Genomic DNA, 19,673 nt, shown 5'->3' with positions numbered 1-19,673 from the left:
CCCTCTGGTGGTACTGTATGATATTACTTCTAATCATGAAACTTCTTGGGTACATTTAAGATGTGTCTAGTACATATTAAGATAGTGTCTTATTTCTTCTTTTTCTTCTTATAGTTAAGCCCGTTGTCAGATTATTAATAGTTCAAGTGGCCGTAGGAGCTTGTTCTTCTTCTCCCTCTTCTAGTTCTGGACATATGGCTTGTAGGTCTTCCTCGTCCCTTTGAGACAATTTAATACTCAGTTTGTTTAAGAGCAGTTTTCCAGTTTTCAAGTCCGATGCTTTTAGTAAAGCTCCTCCCTTGTACACAATAATGTCTGATACTGGACTCCAACGAAATCTAATGTTTTCATTATATAGTTTAGTCGCGAAAAGCTTCAAGCGTCTCCTTTTTTCCAATGCTTCTGGTGGCAAGTCTAATAGAACCAGGACTCTTTGTCCTTCATGGGTCAGTGTGCCTTTCTTTCTAGCTTCCTGCAGTACTCTTGTTCTCATTGTAGGGTTTAAAAACTGGACCATTATATCCCGCGGTTTTCCTGTCCTTGCCATGGCAGCCGGTCCCAGTCTCATAGCCTTGGCAATCTCCGGAACTGCGCTGTTTTCCCGACCCAGGACCTCCGTCAACCATTTAGTTATAAAGGGTAAAATACCCAGGTTTTCTTCTGCCCCCTCTTTGATCCCTCTGACCTTCAAATTGAGGGCTCTCCATCGGTTTTCAAGTGTTATAATTCTTGTGGTAAGCCTTGCTTCATTGACTTTTATTTGTTTCATTTCGGTCTGCAAAGCAAGTGAGGCTTCTGCATTGCGATCCGCCATTTTGGAAGTTATTTCCAAGTCGCTTGCCAGTTCTTCAACTTTTTTATTTATGGGGTCTATCCAAGACTTCATTGACTCCTTAAAGAAAGTATGAATGTCTTCTTTTAATTGCATTAAGTCCTTTTTTGTTATCGGAGTCTCGTCAGTATTTAAGTGCTCTATCTCGGAAGGGCTCTGTCTTGCCGCCATATCTGGGTTCGCTTGATTTTCCCGCCCCGGTGAGGAGGTAGGAGAAAAAAACTTCCTTACCGTCTGGGGCGTCCCTTTCGTTTTTGCTTTTGGTGTTTCTGAAGCCTTGGATTTGTTTTTTAATGTTTTTCCCATTTGGAGCTGCTTTTCCCATCCGCGGTTTTACAGCAGGGCCGGGATTTCGGAGGGAAGGATCGGAGCAGTACTAAAATGCGTCCACCATGTTCGGCGACGCTCCGCCTCCTTCTCTGATGTTTTTGAAGATTGATACTCTGACTGAATCTCTTTCCACACTCTGAGCATTCAAAAGGCTTCTCTCCTGTGTAGGTCTTCTGATGACGTTGAAGACTGCCACTCATACCAAATCTCTGTCCAAACTTTGAGCACTCGAAAGGTTTCTCCGATGCTTTTGAAGATTGTCACTCCACATGAATCTCTTTCCACACTCTGAGCATTCAAAAGGCTTCTCCCCTGTGTAGGTTCGCTGATGCTTTTGAAGATGGCTGCTCATACTAAATCTCGTTCCACACTCCCAGCATTCAAAAGGCTTCTCCCCTATGTGGGTTCTCTGATGCGTTTGAAGATTGCCACTCTGACTGAATCTCTTTCCACACTCTGAGCATTCAAAAGGCTTCTCCCCTGTGTGGGTTCTCTGATGCTTTTGAAGACTGCCACGCCACATGAATCTCTTTCCACACTCCAAGCATTCAAAAGGCTTCTCCCCTGTGTGGGTTCTCTGATGATATTGAAGATTGCCACTCTGACTGAATCTCTTTCCACACTCTGAGCATTCAAAAGGCTTCTACCCTGTGTGGATTCTCTGATGATTTTGAAGACTGCCACTCTGACTGAATCTCTTTCCACACTCCAAGCATTCAAAAGGCTTCTCCCCTGTGTGGGTTCTCTGATGATATTGAAGATTGCCACTCTGACTGAATCTCTTTCCACACTCTGAGCATTCAAAAGGCTTCTCCCCTGTGTGAGTTCTCTGATGATATTGAAGATTGCCACTCTGACTGAATCTCTTTCCACACTCTGAGCATTCAAAAGGCTTCTCCCCTGTGTGGGTTCTCTGATGCCTTTGAAGACTGCCACTCAGACTGAATCTCTTTCCACACTCTGAGCATTCAAAATCCTTCTCCCCTGTGTGGGTTCTTTTATGCTTTTGTAGATCACTACTCGTACTAAATCTCTTTCCACACTCCCAGCATTCAAAAGGCTTATCCCCTGTGTGGGTTCTCTGATGCTCTTGAAGATTGCCGCTCCGATTGAATCTCTTTCCACACTCTGAGCATTCAAAAGGCTTCTCCCCTGTGTGGGTTCTTTGATGATTTTGAAGACTGCCACTCTCACTGAATCTCTTTCCACACACTGAGCATTCAAAAGGCTTCTCCCCTGTGTGGGTTCTCTGATGCCTTTGAAGACTGCCACTCTGACTGAATCTCTTTCCACACTCCAAGCATTCAAAAGGCTTCTCCCCTGTGTGAGTTCTCTGATGATATTGAAGATTGCCACTCTGATTGAATCTCTGTCCACACTCTGAGCATTCAAAAGGCTTCTCCCCTGTGTGGGTTCTCTGATGCCTTTGAAGATTGCCACTCCACATGAATCTCTTTCCACACTCTGAGCATTCAAAAGGCTTCTCCCCTTTGTGGATCTTCTGATGACGTTGAAGACTGCCACTCATACCAAATCTCTGTCCACACTTTGAGCACTCAAAAGGTTTCTCCCTTGTGTGGGTTCTCTGATGCCTTTGAAGATGGCCATTCATACTAAATCTCATTCCACACTTCAAGCATTCAAAAAGCTTCTCCCCTATGTGGGTCTCCTGATGATATTGAAGACTGCCACTCTGACTGAATCTCTTTCCACACACTGAGCATTCAAAAGGTTTCTCCCCTGTATGGGCTTTCTGATGCTGTTGAATATTACTACTGAGACTGAATTTATATCTGATCTCTGAGTATTCAGGTGTCCCCTGTTTCTTTATTCTTTGATGCGCATGAAGCTGTGATCTATTTCTGAAATCCTTTCTGCACTGAATAGATTTGCTTGCTTTCATTTTCCTGTGCTTTGGAAAATGTATATTCCACTGTCTTCCGTCATGCTTCTTTGCCATACAGCTACCTTTCTTTCTCTGCACTCTGATTTGATTCCTGACATTTTCGTTCAAGTCTTCATTTTTAACTCTATCTGGCATTTCCTGATGAAGTTTCTCACCCTCCTCATTCCTCAGATCATCCTCTGCTGGAATAAAGAGAGAGAAACTGTTAGCACTTGGGAAGGCTGGTAAGATCCAAAGGCATCTATGGGACTGCAGGAGGAAAGGACTGATGGGCCTTTGGCTTCATCCAGCTGGACTGATCTTAGCCACCCCTTCACCTTCCCCCAAGAATATCTGGTATTTAAGGATACCTCCCCCACCCATGAAGAACTTCAGCTGAACTCTTGCCCAGAAGGAGCTTCTGAGCCTCCAGATTAAGGCCTCCCTCCCTCCTTACCCACCGGCCTCTATGATTGTACCAGACCAAATGTGGCTCAGAAGGGAATCAGGAATCTCCTATGGTTACTTCTGGCCTGTTCTCCTGACATAAGATTGAAGGTCACTCACTCTGAACCAACTCATTTGGGAAGGAAATATGCTCTTCGGAGCCTCTAGAACAGCGTTTCCCAAACTTTTCCCGCTGTGGCCCGGTTATTTTTACTTCTCCTTCGTGGCCCACTAAAATTTGGGGGTGGAGCCAGGAGACAGGAAATGATGTACAAACAAGCCTAAAACTATTGCAATGTTTTGTTTAGGAAAAGTAGGAGAATAGTGGGATTTTGCAATGCAATTTTTAAAATAAAACATCAAGAAAAAGCACAAGGATCACACAGCAGAAAACTACAAATATAAAATGCTCTCAGCCTGGGAAAACATGAAATGGCAGGGGGTGGGAAGGAGAGAGGGGAGGGAGGGAGAGAGAGAGAGAGAGAGAAAGGAAAACATGCAATGGCAGGCTGGGAAAACATGAAATGGCAGGGCATTTCAAGCTTCTTCCCCCCCCCCCCACTCTACTCAGATTAGCAATGGCAAGGAAGGGAGGGAGACAGAGGAAAAGACTAACTGACAGAGAGAGAGAGAGAGAGAGAGAGAGAGGAACGGGATTGGGAAATAAAGCAAATAGGGAAAAAGAAAGACTGACTGACAGACAGACAGACAGAAAAAAAGAAAGGGAGGGAAGGGGTGAGAGTTGGAAACAGAGAAAAAGGAATGAGAAAGGAAGGAAAAGGGAGGGAAGGAGTGAAAGAAAGGAGGGACAAAAGGAAGAAAGAAAGAAAAAAAGAAAAAGAATAATGGAAAGAAATGGGATGGGAGCAACTCACCTTTAAACTGCTGACTCCAGCAGCACAAGCAGGCCTGGGTCCCCTGACCTCCGCTGGCCAAGGGAAGTTCCTAGTTCCCCCCCTCCGCCTCCTCCTCCCTCCCTCCCCCCGGTCAGTTTCAGGCTGCTTAAGGCACTCCTCCCCCTCCCCCGGTCGGTGGGGAAACAAGCGCTGAGCTCTCAGCGCGGTGCAGGCTGGCAGCAGGTTGAACGTATGTCTGAAAAGGCCACCACTGCTGCTCTCTCCCCCGCACATCCTGGATGGGAAGGAAGCGTGGGGGAGGGAGCAGCGGCGGCCTTTTCAGTTGTTTGTTTAACCTCCTCCCGCGCTGAGTGAGAGTTCAGCTCTGTTTTCCGTCGGGGGGAGGGAAGGTGCGCCTTAACCAGCCTGAAACTGAGCTGAGGGGTGAGGGCGGAAAGGAGGAGTCATGAGGGGGGCACAATGCTGCGGGGAGGAGGCGCGGGGGGCGGTGATGGCAGGCCATCGGTGGCCCCACGGCATGGCACTGAGGCCGGCGTGGCCCAGTGCCAGGTCCCGATCCTGCTGTTGGGAAACGCCGCTCTAGAAGAACCCTGCAATCTATCTTCGAATGCAAGGCTGTTCTCTTTCTCCGCCAGTTTCTCTTATACTTTTGGCTTTTTTTGCAGAGAGAGAGGGAGACAGAGAGAGAGACAGTCTTACATGGGGAAGGAAAGAAATTAAAGACTAAAGATTCTTCTGGAAGGTCAGCACCACAGTCCAGATCAAAGCCCGGAATCAGAACCAGTATATGCAGAATGGCATAGAATCCTAGTTCCCCCAAGGGTTACAGGTATTGTGACGTGCTCTGGTGTGATATGTGGGTGTTCACAATTTGAGCCTCACTGCAGTTAACATCATCATTTCTTTCGAGGCCAGATCCCAGAATGCGGTCATTGGTTAATCGTAAGAACCTTTATTCTGTTCTGCAAACAGGAGGGTGAGGGGATGAGGATGCTCGGGGGTGGCCCGATGCCCCATGGCTCCCTAGGCAGACTTGCTGCCTGGCGTCCTCCCCAAAGCACGGCCCCCCCGTGGCTCTGTGCTCCCCTCAGAGTTCCGTGCCCCCCCTCCCTGCCGAGACTCCTTCTCTTCCCAAGAGAAGGAGGCGGAGACAAAACAGTGCTTGGCCCCCTTCCAGTCTACTTCCCATCCCAACTGTGACAAGTAGTGGGACCAAGAGAAATTGCCAGCGTCCGACACTGGTGTTATGCAACGGCAGGTCTATAAATAATAAGACCGAGACCATTAGGGACTTCCTGCTTCGGCAGGACGCTGACCTGGCTTGCGTGACCGAGACCTGGGTTCAAGAGGGGGAGACGACGGCACTCTCCCAGATGACCCCCCCAGGTTACTCGGTCTTTCACCAGTCGCAGATTAGCGGGCGGGGGGGCGGTACTCATATGGGAGGGTTACTCCTTCCGGGCTCTCCCAGCCCCAAAGACCGATGGTGTTGAGTGCGTCGGCCTTGCGTGGGATGTCGGGGAGAGGTTGGCGATCTGGCTGGTGTACCGTCCACCTAACGCACCGGCCAGCGCCTTACCATCCCTGATGGAGGCGGTGTCCGGCTGGGCGCTGGAGTACCCAGGGCTCTTGGTCCTGGGTGACTTCAATGTCCACGCCGATGACGCGGCCTCACTCAGGCGATGTACCTAGTGTCTTCCATGGCGACACTGGGACTCGCCCAATTTGTCACGACTCCCACACACCAGGCTGGGCACACATTAGATCTGATCTTTGCGACCGGGATTCAAGTGAACGAAATCGCAACTGAGGCGATACCATGGTCGGATCACTTAGCCCTCAAGGCTCGTATGGAGACGCTACCACAACCCTGTAAGGGCGAAGAGCCTATTTTGGCTCGCCCACAGAGCCTGATGGACCCGGAATGGTTCCAAACGGCTCTTTGGGATCCTTGGCCCCCTTGCGATTCCCTTGATGCCCTGGTTGATGCCTGGCAAGATCGGCTATCCGGGGCAATCAACGAGATCGCACCCCGACGTCCTCGTTCAAGGCTGGCTCCCTGGTATACCTCGGAGCTACGCCGGTTGAAACAAGGACTCCGACGACTAGAGAGGCAGTGGCGGCGCACTCGTGGCAAAGCGGCGAGAACATCTTACAGAACGTTTATGAGGTCTTATGAGATGGCAGTCAAGGCCACGAAGAAGAAGTACTTTGCGGCCAAGATTGCGTCTGCAAATTCGCGCCCGACACAATTATTTAAAATAATTGGACATTTAACTACATTGCCCCAGGGCAGACCAAACATTAGAGAATTAGAAATAGGCTGCGAGGCTTTTGCAAAATTTTTTGCAGACAAAATCATGTCACTCCGCCAGGACCTGCCCATCACTTTGGATACAGTACATGAGCCCGAGGCCCCGTGCCTGTCTTCCGATTTAACTCTGGATCACTTCGAGCCGCTCAGCCTGGAGGAAGTTGACGGAATCCTCTCCTCTGCGCGCCCTACAACTTGTGATTTGGACCCATGCCCCTCCTGGCTAATTAAATCCTGCCTGAGGGAGCTTGAATGTCCTTTACGGGACATCATAAATAGATCCCTCTCGGAGGGGTGCTTTCCATCACCTCTAAAAGAGGCTTTGGTCCGTCCCCTCTTGAAAAAAAGTACAGCAGATCCGGCCGAATTGGCAAACTACCAACTGGTCTCTAATTTACCGTTTTTAGGTGAAATCATAGAGAGGGCAGTGGTGTCACAGTTGAAGCTTTCTGGATGACGCTTCCATCCTAGACCCTTGCCAGTCCGGCTTTCGCCCGGGTTATGGGACGGAGACAGTACTGGTCACCCTGGTAGATGATCTCCAACGGCACCTGGATCGGGGCGGTGTGGCGTTGCTGATGTTGCTGGACCTGTCGGCCACGTTCGACATGGTCTACCATCGGCTACTAAACCACCGCCTCGCCGATGTAGGAGTGGGGGGGTCTGCCTTACAATGGCTTTCCTCCTTCCTCGAGGATCGGGGACAAAGGGTGGCAATTGGGGGAGAGCGGTCCCAGAGGCTCACACTGGACTGTGGAGTGCCTCAGGGGGCAGTTCTCTCACCAATGTTATTTAATATCTATATGCGCCCCCTTGCCCAGATTGCCAGGAGGCATGGACTTGGGTGCCATCAATATGCAGATGACACCCAACTCTATCTGCTAATGGACGGCCGGCCTGACTGCGTCCCAGAGAATTTAGACTGGGCCCTGCAGGATATGGCAACCTAGTTGAGGAAGAGCGGGCCGAAACTGAATCCAGTGAAGACAGAAGTCCTTTGTCTAGGTCGGGGCGCTCGGGGAGGGGAAATACCTCTCCCGGTCTTCGACGGGGCGCCGCTGAAAGCGGCGCACCGGATTAGGAGCCTGGGAGTTTTACTGGAGCCTTCATTATCAATGGAGGCCCAGATTGCAGCCACTGCCAAGTCAGCCTTTTTCCATCTAAGACGGGCAAAGCAGTTGGCTCCCTTCCTAGAGCGCCAAGATCTGGCAATGGTGCTTCATGCAACGGTCACCTCGAGACTGGATTACTGTAATGCGGCTGCCTCTGTACCGAACCCGGAAGCTGCAGCTGGTGCAGAATGCAGCAGTTAGACTGTTGTTGGGCTTCCTAAATGGGAGCACATACAGCCTGGACTGCGTGAACTGCACTGGCTTCCAGTTATATACCGGGTTCGTTACAAAGTGCTGGTCATTACCTTTAAAGCCCTATATGGTCGAGGACCTGTCTACCTTAGGGACCGTCTCTCCCCATATGAACCCCAGAGAGCACTGAGGTCAGCCGGGAAAAACTTGTTGACTATTCCCAGACCAAGAGAGGTAAAGCTGCAAAGTATCCGTAACCGGGGCCTTTTCCTCTATAGCCCCGAGCCTATGGAACCAACTTCTAGAGGAAATGCGGGCCCTGCGGGACCTTGAAGAGTTCCGCAGGGCCTGCAAGACCTTCCTCTTCCGACTGGCTTTCGCTGATGAAAAAGGAAACTGCTAAGGAAAACCGCCATCATAAAAAGCAAACATAGCATTAGCATATGAACATATGAAGCTGCCTTATACTGAATCAGACCTTTGGTCCATCAAAGTCAGTATTGTCTTCTCAGACTGGCAGCGGCTCTCCAGGGTCTCAAGCTGAGGTTTTTCACACCTCTTTGCCTGAACCCTTTTTTGGAGATGCCAGGGATTGAACCTGGGACCTTCTGCTTCCCAACCAGATGCTCCACCACTGAGCCACCATCCCTCCCCCACTTTTACTAATTTAATTTAATTTAATTTTTAAAACTTAATCAGTATTTTAATTAAAATGTCCATAATGTTTAAATGTAATTTTATTTATTTCTGTATAACTAAAACTTGAATTATGCCGTTAGCCGCCCTGAGCCTGCTCCGGCAGGGAGGGCGGGATACAAATAAAATTTTGTTGTTGTTGTTGTTGTCTCCGTTCCCCACCTCATGTCGATTTCAATGCCAGAACTGGCTCTAGCTCCACGTTCCGGCTATTTAAAGCCCTCCCTCCGTCGATCACTTGATCAGCAGGTAAAACCGCACCACAGGTTCGTGCTCACAATCTGTCAGGATGAGCGTCATGAAAGGGCGGCCCCACTGCCGCTGACTCCTCCCCTCTCCACTTCCTGAATGGGAGAGGCATTGAAATTGACAAGGGGTAGGGAAGGACGGGAGGAGTTGGCGGGGGGGCAATGTAGGCGTTAGCCTTGGGGGAGAGGGGAGGCCAAATTTGCCGCCCCCACCCTGCTGGCACCCTAGGCAACCGCCCAGTTTGCCTAGTGGGGGAGCCGGCCCTGCGGATGCTGCTGACAGTCTCTGGAAAATTCCATCCAGCAGGACCTTTGATTGGGTCATTCATACCACCTGATCCTAGAAACTATAATATGGGCATGGATGAGAGGGAAGCCAGGCTAACTTTATGCTCCTGGGATGCTAGTACACCTGGATGTTTCCTTGCTGCACCATGATGAATACATCTCTCTGGAGTACATTAGGCTCCAGTTGCAATACTGATGCTGCAACAAAGAGTGCCGTTTAGGTGCTTCCGATCTTAGACAGAATAGTTGGCTTTTTTTTGTTTTACTGTTGCTGAGCTGCAGAAACTGTGCTGTTTTGGGATGTGTTATCTTTAAAACCTTAATATACTTTATTTTTAAAAGGAGTCTGTTTTACTTGTGTGAAGCCAGTGAATCGGGTGTTGCTCAAGTACAAAGAGAAGTGACCCAGGGGGACCCAGGCTTTGATCCTTCACAGGATCATTTCCAGATCACAGGCAGAGCAAATGAAATCCTATCCAGAGGGAAGGGAGTGTTATGAAGGCTGGAAACAGAGCAAGAAGGATCTGAACCCTCCCAGAGTCCTTCTGAGGGACTCTCATCCCCTTTGTCTCAGGTCAACATACCTTCTCTGGCTTGGGGGATGGCCACAACACTGGCCTCAGTCGCCCATCTGCAAGAAGACCCACCTGGACACATGAAGTGGCCTTAGGCTGAATCAGACCCTCGGCCCACTGAAGTAAGTAGCCTCAAGTCAGCAGCAGTTTCCCAGGGTCTCAGGCAGACTTTTCCCAATCACCTCCTACCTGATCCTTTTCCCTGGAGTTCTGGGGGATGGTCCTGGGACCTTCCTTAGGAGGTGGGGAGCTCTTCTTCTTTGGGGGGTTTTAAAAAGAGGAGAGGACTCACAATGAGGGCAGGAAGCTACCAGCTGGACATGAGGAAAAACTTTCCATAGTAAGATTTGTAGAATCAGCTACCCCGAGAAGAGGTGAGTTCCCCCTCCCTGGCAGACTTTAAGCAGTGGCTGGACAAACACTCATCAGGGATGTTAATCAAGGCTGATCCTGCATTGAACAGGGGGCTGGATTAGATGGCCTCTATGGCCCCTTCCAACTCTGTGATCCTGGGAGTCTAACAGAGGCTAGACGACCACCTGACACCAATGTTGATTCGGTCAACTTAGGCAGACAACGGGAGGGTGGAAGCGAAGGACTGCATCAGTGCTTCATTCTTGTGGCTCTTTCTTATGTGCCCAAGGAAATGCGACTGCCACTTTGGAGTCAGGAAGCAATTTTAGCCAAGGAACCTGGGACCTTTTGCATGCTCTTCCAGGGAGCTGTAGCCCCGCCCCAAGAGGTGGGAAGGGGGTCAAAATGATGCATCACTATTCAATATTTGGATTCATTCCACCTCACAAGGGCAGCAAGTTGCACCTTTGGCACCTAGGAAAGATCCTTACCCAGAGAGGCCACGTTCCCATAGTTCTCCAGCATGACTTCCCTGTACAGAGCTCTTTGTCCCGGATCCAGCAGGGCCCACTCTGCCTCCGTGAATGAGACGGACACCTCCTCCAAGGAAAAGGGACCCTGAAAGAAAAAGAAGATTCCCTCCTCTTCAGAGATCTCACCCTGGAAGGGAGTCGTCTGGGAAGGTAGAAAATAAGGCTTGGGATGGGTAAATTCAACAGCATTCAAAGGATCTCTCTCAAGGACCCCTTGCAGAAACTGAAGGAGTAAAAGCTCCCCTGAGAATGGAGGAGGGACCCAGGCTGTGCCTCCCCGCTCATCTCTCCTACCTGGGTTGGAGGTGCAGCGACTGTTCCCACACCTTGGAAAAGACAACGGCTCAACAGCATCTCTTCACTGCCTGTTCCTGAGACAAGGGAGGGAGGGAGGGTGTTTGCTTGTTTGCTTCCTGGTTCACACACACACTATTCTCAGGGTTGTGAAAACTTCTGCTATCTACACTCAACTTGTTTTTAAAATACTTTATACTACATTCTGAGAGAGGCAGAAGAGAAGCACCAGGGACCTCTGAGCCTAAGGAATTATAAATACTGTCAATGGATTTCAGACTTCTGTCAGAATTGCGCTTGCTCTACAAGGAGGGAAATGAGGAGTGGAAACGCAATAGCATGAGATAGCACCATCCTGTTGGACCAGACATGACTAGAACAATTCTGGGGACTGGAGGGTCATAGGAATGAGCTTTCAGAGTGTCTCTGGGGCATGCTGAATTGGAGGTTTTATGTATTGTTACTGTAGCGTTTTAATGCTGTAAACCGCTTTGAGCCCGCCTTGCAGGATAGGGCGGGGTATAAATCGCAAATTAAATTTAAATTAAATTAAACCAGGTTGTCAGCCTGACACAATCTCAGCATGACATCATATCTGTCCCAAATCCTACCCCAAGACCCTCCCCAAAGCGCCTGCAAGTGCTAAGGCACATTCTGCCATCCCTACTCCGCTCCCTGCGACCCACAGCAGCCCCCCAGATGACCCTCCAAGCACAGGCACAGAAGGAAAATGTCCCCATGATTATTGTCCCCCAGGGAGTGGTTTCAGAGCTCTGCTCCCCCAGAAGGTGGAGGCTCCCTTTCGAGGTTTGCCTGCCTTCCCCTCCCCAGGGAATCTGAGACCTCTTAGGGAAGGAAGGTAAGAGATGAATTTTTAAAGTTATGAAATAAATGGTCCTCCAGGAGTTTGTCTGATCTTTTAGAGACATCACAGTGTGTGGCTACTGAGTGCCACCAATTATCTCTGTTTGCCTATAGAAATATGTATTTCCCCCCAAGACCTGATCTCTCTACCCATCACATTCACAGGCTCCCCAGGCACAAGGAGTCCTTACCACAGGAGAGGGCATCTTGGGCACGCTCCACCGCCTGCACCCTCTGCCCCTGCTCCAAGGAAGCTCCTTCTGCCTCAGGGATTGCAGCTTCCATCTCCAAAGGTGGTCCCCGCATCTGAAACAGCAGCAAGGGAGAGGGGTAAGAGATGGAATGGAAAAGAGACCAAGGAATGGATCCTGCCCCACTCCAAGACTCTGCACCCTTCTATCAGCAGATCTGATGAGTTATCTGCAGGAGTCAGAAATAATGTGAGATATTGTTGCTTCAATTAGACACACCTGGAGGGAATCCCCTCACCTGTTCTGCCTGCCTCTTCTCCTCTGCCTGGCTCAGGAGGAAACCTTCGGCCAGGGCCACCGCCTGGGAACTGGTCTCCGGCCCACATCCTCTGACCCAGCACTGGATTTCCTGGGGCAGGAGAGTCAGGAACTGCTCCAGGATCACCAGGTCCAGGATCTGCTTCTTGGTGTGCTTCTCTGGCTTCAGCCACTGGCTGCAAAGTAAATGGAGCTGGCTGCAAACCTCTCGGGGCCCATCAGCCTCATGGTAGCGGAACTGCCGGAAGAATTGGTAACATACTTCTGAAGTCAGAGTGATCTTAGCCATGACCTCTGGCACAGCCCTTTCCCAGAATTCAACACCACTCGCAGCTGGGGTGGGATCGGGGCCTTCGCTTGCTCTCTTGCCAGTTCCAGGTCCTTCTGGGTCTTGCTGTTCCATCTCCTTCCCCTTCTCTTGGGCCACCTTTGTCTCTGAAAAGTTGTCTTTATTCTGAAGAGGGGCTTCTCCTTGGGGGGACAGAGAGAGACAAACAGGAGTGTGTCAGAAGGAAAATACATACAGTATATACACACACACAAATATGCAGCTACATAGATGCACTTATAAATACAACCTCCACTCCCAAAAAGAAGCAGGGAATGTACCACAAGTCCTTCATCCAGAGAATTCTCAGAGTTTTCTCCTGGCCCTGTATTCCAGCTCACCCTGAAAGAAGGACCATTTTTCAGAGTCCAGAGTGTCTGGAATAAAGCCTACGCCAAGACTTTGAACACCTTTGCATGGCTTCTAAGTATCTCAGTGGTGGAGATGGTAGTTGGGGGAGAGTCAGCCAAAATGTGACCAGCCAATCAGCATGAATGATTCAATAAATGTGATCCCATCTGGGATTCCTATCTGGACTTCCTGACCCCGCCCCCCCCCCCCAAAGGCAGGCTATATATTCTTGTCGGCATCTCCCTTAACAAGATCTGAACCCTCCCCTCCTGGGACTGGGCCCTGGTGCTTCTCCCTGCTGTGCTGCCTGGGGGTCTGTGCCTCTCTCACCTGGCAAAAGGATGCCCTTCCGCCCACCCAAGCCCCAGTGCAGGAGGGAGGATCTGGCATTGTGTTACGGCTGCCTCTGTCAAGTGAGCCATGGAGGGATGGGCAGGAGTGATGCGTTTGGGCAGGTGTGTTCTCTGCCTGTGTGCCCACTTTGCAAAACACTGCTGCAGGCGGGGACTAGAACCCACATCTGTGGATCTCCTTGGTGTGTATTCATGACACAATCCTCATAGTGATGGATTTTTGTGCGGCATTTGTTCCTCCTGGCCCTGTATATTTTGGGGGTGTGGCCCCATCTGCATGCTCCACCCCTGTCTGCCTGTCAGGTGACCCATCTAATAGCCAGTTTGGTGTAATGGTTAAGTGTGCGGACTCTTATCTGGGAGAACCGGGTTTGATTCCCCACTCCTCCACTTGCACCTGCTGGAATGGCCTTGGGTCAGCCATAGCTCTGGCAGAGGTTGTCCTTGAAAGGGCAGCTGCTGGGAGAGCCCTCTCAGCCCCACCCACCTCACAGGGTGTCTGTTGTGGGGGAGGAAGGTAAAGGAGATTGTGAGCCGCTCTGAGACTCTTCGGAGTGGAGGGCAGGATAGAAATCCAATATCTTCTAATACTCTGATTGGTGGGCGTGGGTGGTGTCTCTATGAGCACCCATGGAGTTGCTAGGCACTCTCCACCTTAGCAACAGAGGTATCTAAACGTTCCTCTCCTCTGCTTGGCAGGCCGTGGATCCCTGCTGGCAGCCTGAGTCCCACACTGGGCCCGTATCAGGGGCTTAGGATGAACAAAACTGATGCCTCACAGAGTTACCAACCTCTAGGTGGCTGAAGCCAAAAAACAATAAACTATGCTGAAGAAATAACCGACAAAGTTTACTACAGTGCCAAAGAAATTCCTGAGAAATTTACCCCTGCCGTCCTCACAAAGTTCCCACTTTGCAGTGATATCGACATATGAAACTGAGCAGTCTGTTTGCAATCTCTTTATTCAAGAAATGCAGGATCAGCCCAAGCACTTTCCCCCTGCTCTGGTGAGAGGCCGAGAAGACGCTTGCCCTTCAAGAGGCATTTAGGGCACTTCATATCGTGAACTGTGCAATGGATCTATGCATGAAGAGAAGGGGGCTCATTTATTGATGACTGAACATAAGAAATAATATTTGGGTCTGTAGTAAAATGTGCTAGCTTTGTATTCACGGTAATTGATTATGGGGGCTTTAGCTCTATCCCTGAATCCCTTGGTTTGTAACGGCCAGGTAGGGCCTGAAGTTCTCCCAGAATTAGAACTCACCTCCAAGGGACAGAGATCAGTTCCCTGGAAGAAAATGGCTACACGGGAGGGAGCTGGCCATCCTCGGAAAGCCATGGCTTGGCCTGATCCCTGCCCGCCTCCCTAGAAAGGACAGAGCCCGGCTGCAGCCCCACACACACCCCCCTTCAAGGGCTTGCTGCGTCCCCGGGGAGAAGCCCTGGCTTTGCAGCCCCAGAGAGACAGAAGCAGAAAGAGAGGAACAGTCCCTGCCTGGGGCTGCACAGGAAGCTTTCCTCCCTGCCTCTGCACCATCCCCCGCCCAGCTGCATCATTACAGAGCGCCGATGGGTGAAGTCAGCCAGGCTGAAGGGTAGCCCGGAAGCCTCTGCCATGTCTCTGCAGCTCGGAAAGGACTAAAGCAGCAGAGCTGTTTGCTAGAGAGGCTGAGCAAGGAGTGGGAGGGAGGGCTCCGTGGACTTCCCTTCCCAGGTCCTCCCTCTGCAGAAATTCCCCACCAACTTAGCACAGCCCTGGTTTGGCATGCATGATCCCCGCTCCTCCCCTCCTCCTCCGGCTTACTTTTAAGTAATCTTTTCCAGGCTCCAGCTGCGCTGCTTTTCTTCGCTTCAGCTTCTCTGCAGCGCGTCCTGTTCCCTTGCCCAAGTTCGGAAGCAAACTCCTTCCTCTGCGCATGGCATGCGTGCACAGGCAAGGAAAGCAAGCTAGACCCCCTCCTTTTTTCCGCCCCCCCCCTTGCATTTCTTGCTGGGCCTCTCTAGCCAATGGCTTTCTGGCCTTAACCCTTTCGGTGCTGCAGAGGAACCCAACCTGTGCCTTCCTGTCCTCTCCAGGAGGAGCCAGGCTGCCATCTGCAGCGCTGCTCCATGGGGCTGCTCGGGAGTAACTCTGCAGGGGGCTGCATGCCCGGAGGATCCAGGGAAAGGAGGCTGGAGCTGAATCGCAGCAGCTCCTTAGAATAAGGACCGCAGAAGAACCGGGGTGGGGGAGAGGAGGCGCACCGGGCTTGCTCTTAAATGGACGAGGAAGCGTTTTTCTGTCGGCCTCCCCCCCACTGGACCTCAGATGGGGAGGGGGGCTGGGAAGGCGGGGTTTGGGGACAGGATGGGCTCATTCAATAGGGCTCTGATGCCACCACCGAGTCCCCCCTCCGAAGCCGCCCTTTCCTTTCCTGCAGTCTGGAGATGCGCTCTTGTTAGGGCAGGTCTCCAGGCCCTCCCTGGAGGTTGGCAATCCTGTCCCAATCGAGGCAAAAGAAACCAGTGGTAGCCCCCCCCCCCAATCCTCCCCCAGCTGCCCCCTGCCTTTCCCAGCCCCCCTCCCTCCCGGGTCTCCAGCCGGGCCCTGCAAGAAGCGCCACCCCAGCAGGACCCACAAGCAGGCTGCAAGGAAGCGCCAGCAAAAGGGGGGGGGGGTTTGTGTGGCAAGGATGCTGTGGCCTTTTGGTCCTTCAGCGTAAGGGGAAGCCTCGTTTTTCTTTCATTCACCCTCTCACACTCAAAAACACAACTTTCTCTCTCTCTCTCTCTCTTTTTTTGCATTTTTATGTCCTGTGTGTTGGTGTCCTTTGCAAGTGTTGTGCGTTTACAGTTTCTCCGGTGGAAAAAGAATCTTCTTGTTGTCTCAGAGGCACAATTCAGTTTCTTAATGTGACTGGACTCTTAAGGAGCCCTTGCTGGGAACTAACTCCCCACCCCCGTCTTTTCTAGTACCTGTAAAGCTTGAAGAAGTTACATAAGAACATAAGAGAAGCCATGTTGGATCAGGCCAATGGCCCATCCAGTCCAACACTCTGTCACACAGTGGCAAAAAAATTTATATATACACACACACTGTGGCTAATAGCCACTGATGGACCTCTGCTCCATATTTTTATCTAAACCCCTCTTGAAGGTGGCTATGCTTGTAGCCACCACACCTCCTGTGGCAGTGAATTCCACATGTTAAAGAAGTACTTCCTTTTATCCGTTTTAACCTGTCTGCTCAGCAATTTCATCGAATGCCCACGAGTTCTTGTATTGTGAGAAAGGGAGAAAAGTACTTCTTTCTCTACTTTCTCCATTCCATTATCTTGTAAACCTCTATCATGTCACCCCGCAGTCGACATTTCTCTAAAGAGTCCCAAGCGTTTCAACCTTTCTTCATAGGGAAAGTGTTCCAGCCCTTTAATCATTCTAGTTGCCCTTTTCTGGACTTTCTCCAATGCTATAATATCCTTTTTGAGGTGCGGCGACCAGAACTGCACACAGTACTCCAAATGAGACCGCACCATCAATTTATACAGGGGCATTATGTTACTGGCTGATTTGTTTCCAATTCCCTTCCTAATAATTCCCAGCATGGCGTTGGCCTTTTTTATTGCAAGCGCACACTGTCTTGACATTTTCAGTGAGTTATCTACCACGACCCCAAGATCTCTCTCTTGGTCAGTCTCTGCCAGTTCACACCCCATCAACTTGTATTTGTAGCTGGGATTCTTGGCCCCAATGTGCATTACTTTGCACTTGGCCACACTGAACTGCATCTGCCACGTTGACGCCCACTCACCCAGCCTCAACAGATCCCTTTGGAGTTCCTCACAATCCTCTCTGGTTCTCACCACCCTGAACAATTTAGTGTTATCCGCAATTTGGCCACTTCACTGCTCACTCCCAACTCTAAATCATTTATGAACAAGTTAAAGAGCATGGGACCCAGTATCGAGCCCTGCGGCACCCCACTGCTTACCGTCCTCCACTGCGAAGACTGCCCATTTATACTCACTCTCTGCTTCCTATTACTCAGCCAGTTTTTGATCCACAAGAGGACCTGTCCTTTTACTCCATGACTCTCAAGCTTTCTAAGGAGCCTTTGATGAGGAACTTTATCAAAAGCTTTCTGGAAGTCAAGGTAAACAACATCTATCAGGTCTCCTTTGTCCACATGTTTGTTCACCCCCTCAAAGAAATGTAACAGGTTAGTGAGGCAAGATCTTCCCTTGCAGAACCCATGCTGAATCTTCCTCAATAACCTGTGTTCATCAATGTGCCTACTCATTCTGTCCTTGATAATGGTTTCTACCAACTTTCCCGGTATTGAAGTCAGACTGACAGGCCTGTAATTTCCTGGATCTCCTCTGGAACCCTTTTTAAAGATGGGGGTGACATTTGCTACCTTCCAGTCCTCAGGAACGGAGGCAGATTTCAATGAAAGATTACAGATTTTTGTTAGAAGATCCACAAGTTCAACTTTGAGTTCTTTCAGAACTCTTGGATGTATGCCATCCGGACCCGGTGACTTATTAGTTTTTAATTTGTCTATCAGTTTTAGGACCTCCTCTTTTGTCACCTCAATCTGACTCAGGTCTTTCAACACCCCTTCCAAAATTAGTAGTTCTGGGGTGGGCAAAATGTTCTCGTCTTCCACAGTGAAGACGGAGGCAAAAAATTCATTCAGCTTCTCAGCCATTTCCCTATCCTCCTTCAGTAATCCTTTTACCCCTTGGTCATCCAAGGGCCCCACTGCCTCCCTGGCTGGTTTCCTACTTCTAATATATTTGAAGAAATTTTTATTGTTGGTCTGAATGTTTTTTGCAATATGCTCCTCATAGTCCCTTTTGTTTCACTGAACTTGAAGAGGTGTGCTGGATTAGACCCAGAATCAACTCTTGTTGCTCTCAGAGGGGCATCTGGACTCAGACTCTTCCCAAAAAGTATTGTTTGGCTGTTTTAACCCCCTATGATCAGGGGTTTCAACAGCTGCAAGTAAAGGGGAGAAATTTGAAGAGCGCATGGGTTTGTGGAGAGGTTAACCCAGGGAGCATACAGGGGCACTACTATTAACATCATCCTCAGAGCTGGGATGGGGTGGGGGCATAGACCACAATTTCTTGGGAGGGGGGAAGGGGCGAACCTGGTCCAGGCCCACAGGGTTAGTAATTTCTATTTGTTTAAATTTGAAATTATTTATGCTTCCAAAGGCTATCCACAATTTATAATGTGGTTTAAAATATATAATTTTATTCACTCATCATAGTCTGACTCTCAAAAGAAAGAGGACCTTCTTGGAAGAAAGATATTGTGAATTGCTTCACTGCGACAAGCTGTGGAAATCATGTATGAAAGGAAATACTCCCCCCCCCCTTTCCCTCCCACAACGTAGCCTGAGTGTGTGACTGGACCAAGGTCACCTAGCGTGCTTTGTGGCTAAGTGGAGATTTAAACTCTGACTGTTCCCTGGAAGGTCAGATGCTGAAGCTCAAAGGCTTTGGCCACCCAATGAGAAGGGGAAAACCGACAGGAGATGAAATGTCTCTGGTTCGGGAGGTTCTGGTTTCAGAAAGTGTAATGAGCAGATCAGCAGCAGGAAAAGGGTTGGAGTTTCTGCAATCTAGAGAAGCAGACAACCCTCATTTGCAACCTTTATGCTTTGGAGAAGTAAGGAGAGAGGGTGAGAGAGTTGGTACTCTGCAAACTCCAGCAGGAACTGTCAAGCACCGATATTTCTCAATAACCAGTCTTTGTTTGCTAATCAAAGAAGCTTTATTGTTAGAAACTCAGGAGCTTTGCCAAGGACACATGCCTTGGGAGTAATGGAGTACCAACAGATATACAGTTACTATATAGCATGTCAGGTTACAATACAGATGCGTTCATTAGTCACAGGTTCAAAGGTTACTAGGCAACTATCTATTTTATTACTAAGGAATCTCAAGCTTTTGGAAACATCAACCCTTCTCACACTTCTCTGTGAAGAGATAAGTCTGTCTGTGTGAACTTCGGGGAGAGGCAGCTTAAAAGTAATAACGGTCACTCTATTCTAAATATCCCAGAGCCAGATGCTTCACTATATGCCCTCGAGGTCGTAAACAATGGAGGGGGCAGACAGGGCAGACTTGTTTTATACAGAGCACACCATGATACCGAAATGAGCATGCTTGACAGGAACAAGCAATCACATTTGCAAAATATACTATGCATGGTGCAGAGTAGAAAGTGCTAGTTGTCTATGATATCCAACTGCGAAATCCAACAGTGGCAAAACTCATTTGCAACTCTGTCCTGGGTTTAGCAGGAGACAAAACATC

The 19,673-nt window shown here is 49.7% G+C and overlaps 2 protein-coding genes across 2 annotated transcripts in view; one reads left to right on the top strand and one right to left on the bottom strand.

The window, feature by feature from the left end:
- The window catches only part of LOC132572129 (zinc finger protein OZF-like), a 1,123,325-nt gene that overhangs the window by 471,134 nt on the left and 632,518 nt on the right, over positions 1–19,673 (top strand). The gene's annotated exons all lie outside the window — the stretch shown is intronic.
- Positions 1,473–12,789, bottom strand: LOC132571412 (zinc finger protein 883-like; the record flags this gene model as incomplete). The annotated part of the gene is given in 6 exon segments (XM_060238205.1): positions 1,473–2,781; positions 9,946–9,961; positions 10,622–10,748; positions 10,958–11,034; positions 12,013–12,127; positions 12,311–12,789. Coding segments are annotated over 6 exon segments (2,067 nt in total), but the record flags the coding sequence as incomplete, so codon positions are not given.

This window comes from Heteronotia binoei, chromosome 5 (genome assembly GCF_032191835.1).
Source record: "Heteronotia binoei isolate CCM8104 ecotype False Entrance Well chromosome 5, APGP_CSIRO_Hbin_v1, whole genome shotgun sequence".
In the NCBI taxonomy this organism is placed as follows: domain Eukaryota; kingdom Metazoa; phylum Chordata; class Lepidosauria; order Squamata; family Gekkonidae; genus Heteronotia; species Heteronotia binoei.
The sequence above is the reverse complement of the archived record's forward strand: the minus strand, read 5'-3'. Positions and strand labels throughout refer to the sequence as shown.